Source organism: Felis catus, chromosome D4, assembly GCF_018350175.1.
Source record: "Felis catus isolate Fca126 chromosome D4, F.catus_Fca126_mat1.0, whole genome shotgun sequence".
Classification (NCBI taxonomy): Eukaryota; Metazoa; Chordata; class Mammalia; order Carnivora; family Felidae; genus Felis; species Felis catus.
In genome coordinates, this window is record NC_058380.1 from 40,792,285 (window position 1) to 40,807,758 (window position 15,474).

General features: G+C 37.3%; 1 protein-coding gene across 12 annotated transcripts in view; it reads left to right on the forward strand.

Moving 5' to 3' along the window:
• The window catches only part of CCDC171 (coiled-coil domain containing 171), a 310,942-nt gene that overhangs the window by 49,731 nt on the left and 245,737 nt on the right, over positions 1-15,474 (forward strand). For 11 of the 12 annotated variants that reach the window (XM_019815993.3, XM_045043841.1, XM_011288346.3 and 8 more), the window contains one exon: positions 15,170-15,262. The exons of the other annotated variant lie outside the window; for it this stretch is intronic. In XM_019815993.3, the coding sequence (XP_019671552.2) occupies positions 15,170-15,262 (93 nt within the window). The remainder of the gene's footprint in view (positions 1-15,169; positions 15,263-15,474) is intronic. 12 annotated transcript variants of the gene reach the window in all.

Genomic DNA, 15,474 nt, shown 5'->3' on the forward strand with positions numbered 1-15,474 from the left:
TTTTGAGAGACAGAGAGAGACAGAGCACGAGCAGGGGATGGGCAGAGAGGGAAGGAGACACAGAATCTGAAGCAGGCTCCAGGCTCTGAGCTGTCAGCACAGAACCCGACGCAGGGCTCGAACTCACAAACCACGAGATCAAGACCTGAGCCGAAGTCAGATGCTCAACCGACTGAGCCACCCAGGCACCCCTTTCTGTACCATTTTTATAGCATCCTGTTCCTATGAGTACTGTATTCATTTGTTTATTCAGTATTTGTAGGGAGTTTTAGGCACACTAGGGTGCTTGAGGCATAGCAGTGAGCAAAACAAAGTCTCTTCCCTCTTGAAGCTAACACTCTAGTCAGGGAGAATCACACATTAAATGAAACAAAACATGATAAGCCCTGTGGAGAGTAATAAATCAGACTAGGGGAAGTAATGAGTGATGGGACAGGATGGTTACCCTTTTAGGGTAGTGTTCATGGAAGGCTGACTTGATAAGATGGTATTTGAGTAGAGACCTGAAGGGACAGCCATGTAGATACCTGGAGGAAGAGCATTTGAGGTAGAAGGAAGTACAAAGGCCTTGAGATGTGAGTGTGCTCGGAGTGTTTGAAGAGTAGCAAGTAGTCCGTTGGGACTGACATGGAGAAGCTAGTAGGAGATATAGAAAGGTGGGCAGATTTTCTAGCCTTGACAGTCTTCTGTAATTCATTGTAAGAACTTTGGCTTTTGTCTGAGTGAAATGAAAGCCATTGGAAGGTTTTGAGCAGAGGCTTGATATGCTTCCTCGGATTTGTTTGAAAAGCATCATTCTTTATACTCTTTGGAAAATAGCTTGTAAGAGACCATTTAGGACACTATTAAAGTCACCTAGATGAGATATATAGCATAGAGGAGGGGGTTGGATTTGTATGTATTTTGGATGATGGAACCAATAGAATTTGCCAATTAATTGCCTCTGGCTTGTGAGAAAAAAGGAGGGAGTAAAGGAGAATGCCAAAGATTCTGGCATGTGCAAACAAGTGAATGGCATTGCCATTTACTCAACTGGCAAAGAATGCAAGTGGTGTAGATTTGGGAGTGGTCAGGATTTTGCTTTTAGGTATGTTAGATAGGCATGCCTGGTAGACATCCATGTGGAGATTTTGAGTAGGCAGTTCAGTAGAAGTGTGGGGGATGGTAAGGAATTTTGGGAAGTATTGCATTGTGAAACTTTGAATGTTATAGGTCTTCTCTCTGTGTTGTTATAGTTTCTGCAGAGTGCTCTGCTAGTTTGCTCTGAGGTGGTTATAAAATGGAAGAAGGACATGGAGGGAGAATTCACATATCATACTCTTCAGCACACAGACTTTCCCCTGGTTTCAGTCTTGTGTACTCCCCTCCCCACCCCCTCTCTGTGTATTCCTATGTCCAGCCTCTGGTTCAGATTCACATCCTTCAGATGATAAACCTCAAGTGTGTATGGTGGTTAGGAAGGAGTAGTTGTTTGGCTACTTGAGGTGGAGATGAGTGTCTGGACGTTAAACTTCTAATGCTGATGGTATTTAAAAAATCTTTATTGAGATTCACCCATCAAGCATCCGACTCTTGATTTCAGCTCAGGTCATGATCCCAGGATCGTGGGATCAAGCCCCATGTTGGTCTCCATGCTGATTGTGGAGTCTGCTTAAGATTCACTCTCTCTCTCTCTCTCTCTCTCTCTCTCTCTCAAAGAAAAAAATAAATAAATAAAGGAACATTTTTACCACTCAGGAAAAAAATCCATTTCTCTCAGCCCTAAGCAACTGCTACTCTGCTTTCTATCTCTATAGATTTGCCAATTCTGAGCATTTCCTATGAATGTCATCATGCATTATGTGGTCTTTTGTGATTGCCCTTCTTCGCTTAGCATGACGTTTCCACAATTCATCCATGTTGTATCATGTATCAGTACTTCATTCCTTTTTATTACTGAATAATATTCCATCGTATTATATACCATATTTTGTGTATACATTTCTCAGTTGTTAGGCATTGTGTTGTTTTCACTTTTTAGCTATTATGAATAATGCCTCTATGGATATTTGTGTACAGGTTTTTGTGTGAACATGTTTTCAGTTTTCTTGGATACATACCTAGGAGTGGAGTTGCTGGGTCATGTGGTAACTCTGTATTCTATATTTTGAGGACTGTTGCACTGTTTTGCACAGTGGTGGCACCATTTTGCGTTCCACCAGCAATGTATGAGGGTTCCAGTTTCTCCAGATCCTCACCAGTACTTGTTATCATCAGTCTTTTTGATGAAAGCCACGCTGGGTGGTGCGTAATAGAATGTTATTTTGGTCTTGGTTTGCATTTCTCTAATGACTAATGATATTGAATACTACTTCATGTGCTTGTTGGCCATTTGCATGTTATTAGAGAAATCTATTAAGATTCATTGTCCATTTTAATGGGTTATTCATACCGTACAAATGTCAGATGTTAATAATAAGGGAAACTTGGTGTGGGGTGTATAGGAACTCTCAATGATAATGCCACGTATGGCAAAGATAAAATTACTCACCCATGGTCTAATTTTATGTAAAGTTAGAGAACAAATAAAAAATCAGATTATATTCTAAATAATATTTGTAGCCTATTTATCACTTGTGATGAACATTTTTTTCAGGCCAATGAATTCGGGAATATATCATCATATTTTAATTATCATTTAAAAATATTGTGTGGCTTATGGATGGCCTATTAAAAGATTAGAATAAAGTCTGAATATGCTTAGAATTAAAAAAAAAAACACCTTATTTAGAAGTCACTTTAGGAAGTGCCTGGCTGGCTCTTGATCTCAGAAGAGAGTATGACTCTTGCTCTCGGGCTGGTGAGTTTGAGCCCCACACTGGGTGTAGAGCTTACTTAAATAAGTAAACTTAAAAAAAAAAAAGTCACTTTAGGATGTTATAAAACCCTATGATCATCACTGAAAATATTTTAATTGCCTTACAGGTGTGAAGAAATACTACATAACAGTGATTTCTGTCTTTTTTGTTTGTGTGTTTTGTTTTGTTTTGTTGTTGTTGATAAAATTCTTATAAAGCCAGTTTTGACTGAATTGAGGGAATGTCTAATGCCTAAACTTTAGGATTTGTTTTTGGATAACTTAGTATTGACTTTCCTTGTAAAATAACTTGCCCCAGTTTCTTCTTTTATTGATTGATGTTGTAGACATAAAATTGTTTTAGCGTAGTTTTACTTTATGGTTTTCCTTAGCTACCCTGTAATTACTTTTGGTAATAACTAGGTCTCTGCTTTTGGAGAATTTGAAGCTTTGAAGTGTAGTCCAGATAGTCTCAATTTTTGTTCTGTTTATAAGAATTTTATAAGTGGACAATATAGTTCCCTGACTCATCTACAATTCTTTATATTTAAACATTTAAAATTTTAAATTAAAAAAATTTTGCTTTATATGGGCACCTGGGTGGCTCAGTTGGTCACGCGTCCGACTCTTGATGTTGGCTCAGGTCATGATCTCATAGTTTGTGAATTTGAAACCCGCATCTGGCTCTGTGCTGATGGCACAGAGCCTGCTTGGGATTCTCTCTCTCCTTTTCTCTGCCCCTCCCCCGTGTGTGCACGTTCTTGGTCTCTCACTCTCTCCCTGTCTCAAAATAAATAAACTTAAAAAAATTTTTTTTGCTTTATATTTAAGTGAATATATCTTGTCTTGGCTTTTGGCCAGATGGTGACATAGTGAAGGAAAAGTTAAATTACTAGAGAGGATTTTATGCTACTTTTATATTCAATTGTGGAGACATTAACTCTTAGTAATTCTAGGTACTTAAGTAACTGTCAGTGGTATTTTTTTAAAAAAGGATTACTATAAGATACATGAAATATGAGGATTAATATAAAAATAAATGAGACAATAATGTTAATACAGAGGGAAATTGTTAACATTTTAATTTAATAGAACATATTATCTAACGTTAATAGTATTACATTAAAGCAACTAATACAACAGATGTGTAGCCTAATCAGTGTTTTAAATTTCAGTGAAGTTTTCTAACAGTTGTATTTCATAAAATGGTGATTTCGTAACATGCTTGGATCAAAGCAGTTTATATATATATATATATATATATATATATATATATATATATATATAATTTGTATTAAAAAATCTGATAAACTATATACCACTGTGTGGCTTAATCATCTTAACACGGATCAGTGGTTTCTGAGATTTAAAAAAAGAAAGCAAATTCCCAATCCAATTTTATAAATGTGGTGCTGGATACCACAGAACCAAGGGAAAAGTGAACTGGAAAAAGAAATATCTGTGGCTTTTATAAACCTCTTTACAACTAGGGGAGCCTTTTTTTTTTTTTTTTTTTTTTACCATGGGAAATAAACTTAACTCAATAAGAAAAGAGAAAAGAGAAGATGCAAACCTAATAGCGAGAGGACTGAAGAGTCTTGCGAAGATTACAGTGGAATGAGAACAGCCTGCAAATAAATTCTGAATTGCTTCTGTCAGTCATATTCTGTGGCATAGTAACAGAAAGCAGGGTAGAGTAGCTTTTTTCTCTGTATGTGTACTATACTCAAGTGAAAAAGGTAACGAAAAATGTACCTCACCTTTCCTATTGTCCGTGAAGCCAACCTTATCTGATTTCACTTTTTAAAGGCATCATGTGTTTGTAGGAATTATTTTTAAACACCTATTTGTGCTCATTACTAATTATAAAGTAGGTAAATGATGAAATCACCTGGGTTATGTAATTGTGCTTAGAAGTATTACATATTTTTGTTTTTATGTGCATAATGGACTTTAAAATTGGGAGTTTATTTATTAAAAAAAATTTTTTTTTTCAAACGTTTATTTATTTTTTTGGGACAGAGAGAGACAGAGCATGAACGCGGGAGGGGCAGAGAGAGAGGGAGACACAGAATCGGAAACAGGCTCCAGGCTCTGAGCCATCAGCCCAGAGCCCGACGCGGGGCTCGAACTCACGGACCGCGAGATCGTGACCTGGTTGAAGTCGGATGCTTAACCGACTGCGCCACCCAGGCGCCCCTAAAATTGGGAGTTTATTAAAAAATTTGTTGAATACTGCAGTTTTTGTTACCAGGAAAGGTAAAGGTGATTTTTAGAGATGCTAAATTAATTTATGACCAGAATTTGTGTTGTGTCAATTCTGTCCCTGAAATTTCCTATTTTCATTTTTTGTGGTTTCTTTTATTATATGTAAAAGTAATAAAAGCTCTTTTTTTCCATTAAGCTGATTTACAGTCTGAATGATAGACTTCATTATTCACTCCTGGTGAATAAAAATGTGCTGCTGTATTTTCCAGTTGATTCCTGTAGTCATCAGGTTGCTTTCCTGTGTCGGTTCTGAAACTGTTAAGGCGCTGACTGTTGCTGCCCTCAGTGACTAGCTTTGTGTTTCCTCTCCTAAAACTGCGCAGCGAACCACGGTTGAGATGATGGGCATGGAGGGCTCTGAATGTTTGTACATTTGCCTGTTTCTTGAAACTGCTGTGTGATTTTATTTATATTTTTATGTATGTATTTATTTATTTTAAGTTTATTTATTTTGAGAGAGAGAGAAAGCACGGGTGGGTAGGGGCAGAGACAGAGGGGGAGAGGGATGCTCAAGCAGGCTCTGCACTGTCAGCACAGAGCCTGATGTGGGGCTTGAACCCATGAACCGTGAGATTGTGACCTGAGCCAAAGTTGATGCTTAACCAACTGAGCCACCCAGGCACTCCTATTTATGTTTATTTATTTTATTTTATTTTATTTTTTTTAATTTTTTTAACGTTTTTTATTTATTTTTGGGACAGAGAGAGACAGAGCATGAACGGGGGAGGGGCAGAGAGAGAGGGAGACACAGAATCGGAAACAGGCTCCAGGTTCTGAGCCATCAGCCCAGAGCCTGACGCGGGGCTCGAACTCATGGACCGTGAGATCGTGACCTGGCTGAAGTCGGACGCTTAACCGACTGCGCCACCCAGGCGCCCCTGTTTATTTTTAAATTAAATTGGATTTAATTATTAGATTAAATGAACTCGAACTCATGATCCCAAGATCAAGAGTCGCACGTCTACTGATTCAGACAGCCAGGTGCCCGCAGGATAATAAACAGTAAAGGACTCATAGATTTTCTTTGTTACAGTCCTTTAATATTTGACTCCGTTTAAGTGATACGGTATTGTGGGGCTTCTGTTGTTCAAATACTTGTCAAATACTTAGAGACCTTGACCCTTTAAGATTTTTGTTTCTGATAATAAAAAATACTTTGAGATCTTCACTTTAAAGCCTCAAAGTACAGGGGCGTCTAGGTGGCTCAGTCAGTTAAGTGTCCAGCTCAGGTCTGATCTCACTGTTGTGAGATCCACCGTGGGACTCGCGCCTGGCATGGAGCCTGCCTTACATTTTCTCTCTCCTTCTCTGCCCCTTCCCCGCTCATGCATGCTCATGGGCACACACATATTCTCTCTCTCTCTCAAAAAAAAATTCTCAAAGTACAGTAACTACTTCCCCTCCACCCCAGGTAGGAATAAGTATTGCAGTTAATTGTTTGCACACGTATAAAAATTATTTGCAGTCACTAAAATGTAACAAAATACACTTCCCACTAAAATAATGATTGATCAGTCTATGATGATTCAGTTCCTTAGAATTATCTTCTTGAAGATGGATTATTACTCTATTGGTTACTGTGAAAGTGTCCATTAGTGGGAAATACCAGGTGATAAAATCTGGAAAAAGAGTTCAATAAACAGCCACTTTCTATTTATACAGCTGTTGACATTCTGGGGTAAACTTTGTGCAACTGTTTTGGAAACGGTGCTGTATAATGTACTACTGAGAAATCCCTAGTATGCACTTTTGTGACATTTCCTCCCCTAGTTGTCTTGTTCATTTTAGTGAGCTAAATTTGGTGTATCAGAGCTTTGCTGCTTGACTAATTCCTTTAAGCTCACGTTGCTACCCTCTGAGCTGCTTATATTCTATTTGAGGAGAAAATAATGTAGTAGGAGCGGGTGTTTTTGCTCAGTCTTTCAGCAGTGTACGTGCACGTTTTCATAACTTTTGTGAAACTTTTGAAACAGGCCCATGGAAGCCACAGGAGCAGATGTGGTGCAGAGAGCAAATGTGGTCTGGAAATGTTTGGTTAGTTCTGCTGCTGAATTGGAGCTGGCGGCTTATGCCCTGTGTTATGATAAAATAACATGTACCAAGGGATTGAGCCAGAGACATCCTTCTCTAAACTACCTTCTTCAAACAACAAAGACTCACTTTTTAAAAGTGAAGTAGATTATCTAATTGGGCTGAACATGATTGAATGAGATGTAAATCATAAAATAATGAAATAGTTATGATGGATATATAGTATTTATTGAAATAAAGATCTCTTGGCAGTATATTGCAGTAGGAAAGGTCACAAAAATCAGCTAATACATGATAAAATATGTGCTCATGTTGTGTTAGATAAAGAACTCTTGTTCGTAGTGTTAAGGAACAAACATAGGATAGTGTAGTACTTCGTATTATAGGCAAACCTGTGTATGCTTAAATTGACCTGTGGTATGTATGAATTTGTGTTGATTTTTGTATTTTAACCTGAATCCCGTTACCACTTTTGCCCTTGCTTTGTAGAGTATGTTAGGACTGGATACTAATGAGACAGTTCATGATTGTACTGGTTCTCTTAGACAGTATTGGAAAAAAAATTTTTTTTGTGAACAGCACGTTTATGTTCCTCTAGCGCCCTCTGCTGGATATAAGACTTAATTCACCAGAGTAGGAGCTGAAAAAAAAATTATTAGGAGGGCCTTAATTTAATTATGTCTATCAACAAAGTCCACTTTTGGAAGTTTGTTTAAAGATTTGAAGATTTTTTTTTCTGTCCTTACTGATTAATTGATAGTTTTAGTAATAACAGTTGATAGAGTTGTTTTCTTCTGGACATTCATTCAAAGCAAGAACGTATGAAAATAAAGATGTGATCTCTGGCATATTATTTCAACCCATTTAGTTTTGGCCTGGGCAGGAATAACAGAGCCTCTCCTTGACTTTTGGAGTGTAAATCAGATGACTAATTAATTAATATGACATAACATATACATAAGAAATAAAAAGAAGACATGAATTGTTGATTCTTTTATCATAGAATCACTGAATATTCTGTATTTTATAAAATATAAGACTATTATTTTGATAAGAGAAGCTTATGCATATGATTTTTGGAATCTGAAAAAAATTGTTAGATTGGTTTCTTCCCTCTGTCTTTATTAACTTTTTTTTTGTTCTAGTTTTTTGTTTTCAGTGCCTATGGGCTATTTTCTTGTGACTGGTTAGGCTTCTTCTGACTTACAGAATCTAAGCTGAGCATTTTGTAGAGTTTACAGTAAAAATTTTTTTCAGGGGCACCTGGGTGGCTCAGTTGGTTAAGTGGCCAACATCTGCTCAGGTCATGATCACATGGTTTCTGAGTTCAAGCCCCACATCGGGCTCTGGGCAGACAGCTCGGAGCCTAGAGCCTGCTTTGGATTCTGTGTCTCCTTCTCTCTGCCCTTTCCCCCATTTGCTCTCTCTTTCTTTCTCTCTCTCCTAAAAGTAAATAAAACATTAAGAAAATTAAAGAAAAAAGATTTAAACTAGTATTGGGCCTACCTAGAGTAATGCTATTTTAATCTGGCTAAATATAAGAGTTTTTCTGCTATAGTAGATACCATGCTTTATACCTAAAACCAATGGGGATCCCTGTTCTAAGGATCAAAGTCAGCATTTAGAGGGAATTTTTTTCAGAAATTATGAAGTTGCCTTAGGGGGCTGTCACTTCTTTGACATTGTCTTTGGTTCTCATACTCAGGATTCTTTTTATTTTTTGTTAAGATATATTTCACATATTGTAACATTCATCCTTTTAAAGTATATTTTTAGTATATTCACAAAGTTGTGCAACCATTACCACTCTCTAATTCCAGAACATTCTCACTACTTCATGTCCATTAGCAATCACTGCTCCTTCCTCCCTCCCTCCCTAGCTACTGGCAATCACTAACACACTTTCTATCCCTATGGATTTGCCTATCCTGGAAATTTCATATAAATGAAGTCATACGATACATAGTCTCTTTGTGTCTGGTTTCTTTCATTTAACATATATTTTCAAGGTTCATATATGTTATAGCAGGTATTGGTACTGAATGTTTTTTGGCTGAATAATATTCTATTATAGGGATACACCATATTTTGTTCATCATTCATCAGTTGATGGACATTTGAACTGTTTCTACTTTTCGGTGGTTATGAAAAATGCTGATGTGAACATTTGTGTACACGTTTTTGTTTGCACATGTTTTTATTTTTCTGGGGGTATATACCCAGGAATGCAAATGCTGGATATGGTGACTGTGTAACTTTTTAAGAAACTCAGAAACCATTTTCCATGGTGGTGGCACCAGTTCACGTTCCCACCAGTAATTTATGAGGTCTCTCTAATTTCTCTACATCCTCACCAATGCTTGTTATTTTCCACTTTTAAAATTATAGCTAGCCTCACATGCATGAAGATATATCTCTTTGTGGTTTGGATGTGTATTTCCCTGATGACTAATAGTGTTGGCCATCATTTGATATACTTGTCATTTTCATATCTTTTTTGGAGAAATGTCTATTCAAGCCCTTTACTAATTTTTTAAATTGTGTTGTTTGTCTTTTTATTGTAACAGCTCTTTGTATATTCTGCATACTAGACTCTTATCGGATACATGATTTATAAATATCTTCTGTCCTCTAGGTTGCCTTTCACTTTTTTATAATGTCCTTTGATGCTCAAAATTTAAAATTTTTATGAAGTCCAATTTTTTTTTCTTTTGTTACTCATGCTTTTGGTGTTGTATTTCAGAATCTGTTGCCAAATCTGAGGTCATAAATTCTATGTTTTCTTCTAAGAGTTTTATGGTTTTAGCTCTTATATTTACGCCATTGATCCATTTGAATTCATTTTTATATATGATGTGAGTTAGGGGTCCACATTTATTCTTTTGAATGTGTATATCCCATTGCCTCAGCACTGCTTAATAAAAAAATGATTCTTTCTCATAGAATGGTCTAGGCTCCCTTGTCAAAAATCAATTGACCATTGATGCATGGATGTATTTATGGACTCTCAGTTCTTTTCTGTAGATCTATAGGTCTGTTCTTATGCCAGTTCCACATTGTTCCGATCACTGTAGCTTTGTAGTAGTTTTGACATCAGGAAATGTGAGTTTTCCAACTTTGCTCTAACTTTTCAAGATCATGTTAACTTTTTGGAAAGTGCTTTAGTAAAATTGGCTTTAATTCTGTGTCTGTCACCTTATGATGGTGAAATTGCTTTTTCATATAATAGCTAATAACTTTCCATGGGACTAATGTTTGGTGTGAAACATGTTTTGAGACAGGTGGTAATGAGTATGAAGGGAATATTTTATTTGATATATCTTAATATTTTGACAATATAGGTAGGAATTGATTGGTTCAAAGTCTCACCTTCCCACTGACCTTTTTTGCTTAGGAATGAATGGCTTAGTTTATTTTAATGATCTTTTCTGGTCAGAATACAATACTTCCTTTGCTTTTGTTGCTGTTTTAAAATGTTTTTCAGTATGGAAAATTTCAATCATCTGTGAAAGTCAGCAGAATACTAAAATGAACTTCATGTGCCTATTACTCAGCTTGAAGAATGATCAACTGATGGCCAACATTATTTCATGATTATCAGCTTCCCTTCCTAACCCCTGGTTTATTATTATTTTTAAAGTTTATTTATTTATTTATTTATTTATTTATTTATTTATTTATTTAGTCAGTGTGGAGCCCAACATGGGGCTCGAATTCACAAACCGTGAGATCATGACCTGAACCAAAACCAGGAGTTGGTCACTTAACTGATTGAGCAACCCAGGCACCCCACCCCCAGTTTATTATTTTAAAGCAAATCCAGACGTATAATTTTATCCATGAACATGTTAGTATGTATTTCAAAGAGATAGGAGTTAAAAAATACTAATTATTAAAAAAAATTTTTTTAAGTAAACTCTATACCCAATGTGAGGCTTGAACTCATGACCCTGAGATCAAGAGTTGCATGCTCTACTGATTGAGCCAGCCAGGTGCCACAATACCAATTATTATTACACCTAAAAAAGTAATAATAACTCTTTAGTTTTTTTTAAGTTTATTTTTATTTATTTTGAGAGAGAGAGAGAGAGAGAGCACATATGTGCACAAGTGAGGGAGGGGTAGAGAGGAAAAGAGAGAGAATCCCAAGCAGGCTCTGCACTGTGAGAGCTGAGGCTAACGTGGGGCCTGATCCCAGGGCCTGTGAGATCATGACTGGAGCGGAAATCAAGAGTTGGATGTTTAACTGACTGAGCCATCCAGGCACCCTTCTTTAGTTTTATATTTCCTCATTTCCCGTTTTTTTGAATCTTGAGTCTTGAGTTGTCAGACTAAATTATGAATATTTACCAGTTTCATCTTTCAGTGGAATGCCCATTATTTCAAAATACTGTAGCAGTATAGGATATAAATGTCAGATTTTACCTTTAAAGATACTGTATTCTACTAACTTAAAAAAAATCATTTTATTGTTTTGGATTTAAATTCAAAAGATCACATTTGGACTTACTGCTTTTTCTGCCCTCTGGAAAAAAGTCTTTTCTAGTAACTCACTAAGAAATATTATTGATAGGATTGCAAAATCTAACTAAAGCACATAAGTCGGTGTAAAAAAATATTTTGTGAGTTTCGTATTTGTGAACCGGAGTGATTGACTGTTGAAGCAGAATTGCTTCTTGACTATGAAGGCTATTAGTAGCAAAAGGACTACAAAGTCCTCTAGAGAAGAAGGGATATTTGTGTTTTTGCTCTACTCTAAAACAAGACATCATAGGAACATGCTTTGCTCAAAAAAACTAGTCATTTCTTACATATTCACAGACTGCTTGATTCATTTGTGAATTATCCAGTTTTTATTTATTCTCCTCCCTGTGTGATTCATTACATTACTGTCTCTGAAAAAAAAAAAAAAAGGAAATAAGGAAAGGGTAGGAGGAAAGAGGAAAAATCAAATTAGTCAAGTTGGGCCTTTAAAAAACTTCAGCTTTGGGGCGCCTGGGTGGCTCAGTCGGTTGAGCGTCCGACTTCGGGTCAGTTCACGATCTCACAGCTCATGAGTTCACGCCCCGCATCAGACTCTGTGCTGACAATCGGAGCCTGGAGCCTGCTTCGGATTCTGTGTGTCCCTCTCTCTCTGCCCCTAATCTACTTGCATTCTGTCTCTGTCTCTCTCAAAAATAAATAAACATTAAAAAAAATTTTTTTTTAAAATCTTCAGCTTAGGCTAAATGATAAAGTAAATATAATTAATAGAAACTTCTTTCTTGTCCAGATTTTATTTGAAAAGGAAATCAAATTAGTAATGCCTTACTCTATCACTATTGAACCATCTTTATTTGACAGACAAGACTCTAGGCATGGCTTTTCTTTGCTACTGTTACCCTGAAACATCTATAGCTGTCCTTGCCCCCAACAAGCTTTTGGTCATGACCAGTGACCTCTTTGGGACTAGGAATCCAGTGCTTCCCAGGGTTGCATTTTCTGAGCAAAAATGGCATTCAAAAATAAAGCTCTTGACTTCTGATTCTGGCCAGAAGTTGACCCCTATCTGAAAATTAATAAATTGGACTTCATTATAATGAAAACTTTTTTTTAAGTTTCTTTATTTTGGGGGGGGGATGAGTGGAGGAGGGGCAGAGAGAGAGGGAGACACAGAATCTCAAGTAGGCTCTGTGCTGTCAGTGCAGAGCCCAATGTGGGGCTCCAACTCATGAACTGCAAGATCGTGACCTGAGCTAAAACCAAGAGTCGGTTGCTTAACTAACTGTGTCACCCAGGTGCCCTGAAAACTTTTGCTTTGTGAAAGACACTGTTAACAAAAAGACAAACTATAGACTTGGAGTAAATGTTTGCAAATCACATATCCAGTCAATGACTTGTATCCAGATTGTATAATGAACTCTCAAAACTCAATCAATAATAAGAAAACAACCTAATTAAAAAATGGGGAAAAGATCCGAGTAGATATTTCACCAAAGAAGGTATACAGATGGTAAATAAATATGTGAGAAGATGCTCAATGTCATCTGTCATTAGGGAAATGCAAATTGAAACTGAAATGGAATACCATTACATGCCTATTGGAATGTCTTAAATCACCCTCCTCCCAAAAACGAAAAAGCAAAAATTGACCATGCCAAGTGTTGTTAAGGGTGTATAAAATTATAAACAATTCAGAAAAGTTTGGGAGTTTCATAAAACATTAAACATACACCTACCACATGACCTTGTCATTCTTCCCTTCACTGTTTACCCCCAAGAAGTCAAAGTACATGCCCTTACAAAGACGTGTGCACAAAAGCTCATAGTTTCATTTGTAATCGCCTGTACTGGAAACAACTCAAATGTACGTAAACTGGTGAACAGATAAGTCAGTTGTGGTGTATCAACACAGTGGAACACTTTAACAATAAAAAGGAATAGACGGTTGATAAATGCAACCACATGGTGAATCTCAAAATAGTTATGCTGGGAGAAAGAAGCCAGACGATATAGAATATATGCTGTATGACTCAATCTCTATGAAATTCTGGGAAATACAAAGTGATTAATAGTGACAAAACCAGATCAGTTGTTACTTGGAGATGGGGGTGGGGTGTTAAGGGCTGGAAGAAATTACCAAGAGATAGAAGGAATCTTGTAGGCGTCATGGAAATATTTCTTATCTTGATTATGGCAGTGACTTCATGTGTGTGTATATACACTTATCAAATTACACACTTTTTAAAAAATGTTTATTTGTTTTTGAGAGAGACAGAGACAGAGCGTGAGCAGGGCAGGGACAGAGAGAGAGGGAGACACAGAATCTGAAACAGGCTCCAGGCTCTGAGCTGTCAGCAAAGAGCCTGATGCGGGGCTTGAATTCACGAGCCTTCTAGCTGTGAGATCATGACCTGAGCTGAAGTTGGCCGCTCAACCAACTGAGCCACCCAGGTGCTCCACATTACACACTTTTAATGCATATAATTTATTACATATAAATTATACATCAATAAAAAAGCAAAAAAAAAGCAAGGACTGGAGTATTCTTCCTGAGCATGATTTTCACACTTTTTTTTTTTACCATGTCTTTTACAATCTTGGAAAAGCAGTTAAAATGAGGCTACAGTAATCTAAAGTGTGATTTATATCCACTTAAAAAAAAGTTTTTAATTTTAATTCCAGTATGTTACCATACAGTGTTATATTAGTTTCAGGTGTACAATATTGTGATTCCACAGTTTTATACATTCCTCAATGCTCATCATGATGAGTGTGCTTTTAATCCCCTTCACCTATTTCACCCATCCCCCCACCCTCCTCCCCACACCCCCCCTCCCGTCTGGTCACCAACCATCTGTTTATCCTCTATAGTTAAGTCTGTTTTTTTTATTTGTCTCTCTTTTGTTTTCCCTTGGTTCATTTGTTTTGTTTCTTAAATTTTATTTTTAACATTTATTTATTTTTGAGGGACAGAGTGTGAGCAGGGGAGGGCCAGAGAGAGAGAGAGAGAAAGACACAGAATCTGAAGAGGCTGCAGGCTCTGAGCTGTCAGCACAGAGCCCGACGCGGGGCTCCAACTCTCAAACCGCGAGATCATGACCTGAGCCGAACTCCGACGCTTAACCGACTGAGCCACCCAGGCACCCCAATTTGTTTTGTTTCTTAAATTCCACACGTGAGTGAAATCATATGGTGTTTGTCTTTCTCTGAGTGACTTGTTTTGCTCAGCATTGTAGCTGCGTCCATGTTGTTGCAAAGATCCATGTCCACTTTAAGCACCAATGTCTGGGGCGCCTGGGTGGCTCAGTCGGTTAAGCGGCCGACTTCGGCTCAGGTAACGATCTCGCGGGCTGTGAGTTCAAGCCCCGTGTCGGGCTTTGTGCTGACAGCCCAGAGCCTGGAGCCTGTTTCAGATTCTGTGTCTCCCTCTCGCTGACCCTCCCCTGTTCATGCTGTGTCTCAAAAATAAATGAAACGTTAAAAAAAAATTTTTTTTTAAATAAATAAATAAACACCAATGTTTGTGAGCTTAACCTTTGAATTTGTTTTCAGGCAACTACTCTAAGAGTGAGGAAATTAGAAGAAAATATTGAAGCAGAAAGAGCAGCACATTTGGAGTCAAAATTTAATTCTGAAATTATTCAGGTAAAGCCTAAGGCGAAATTTTTTTGGTATGGATTTTATTAGGCAGGGAAAAGTGGGATTCTGTTCAGAGAGCTAAGGTGTGCGTTTAGAATGGGTAGCATATTGTTAAGGCACTCATTATCCTATTTGTATCAGGATATAGTTGAGGATGGTTTTTACTATATTAGAGGAGGGGTTGACACACTACAGCCCACAGGCTAAATCTCACCCTT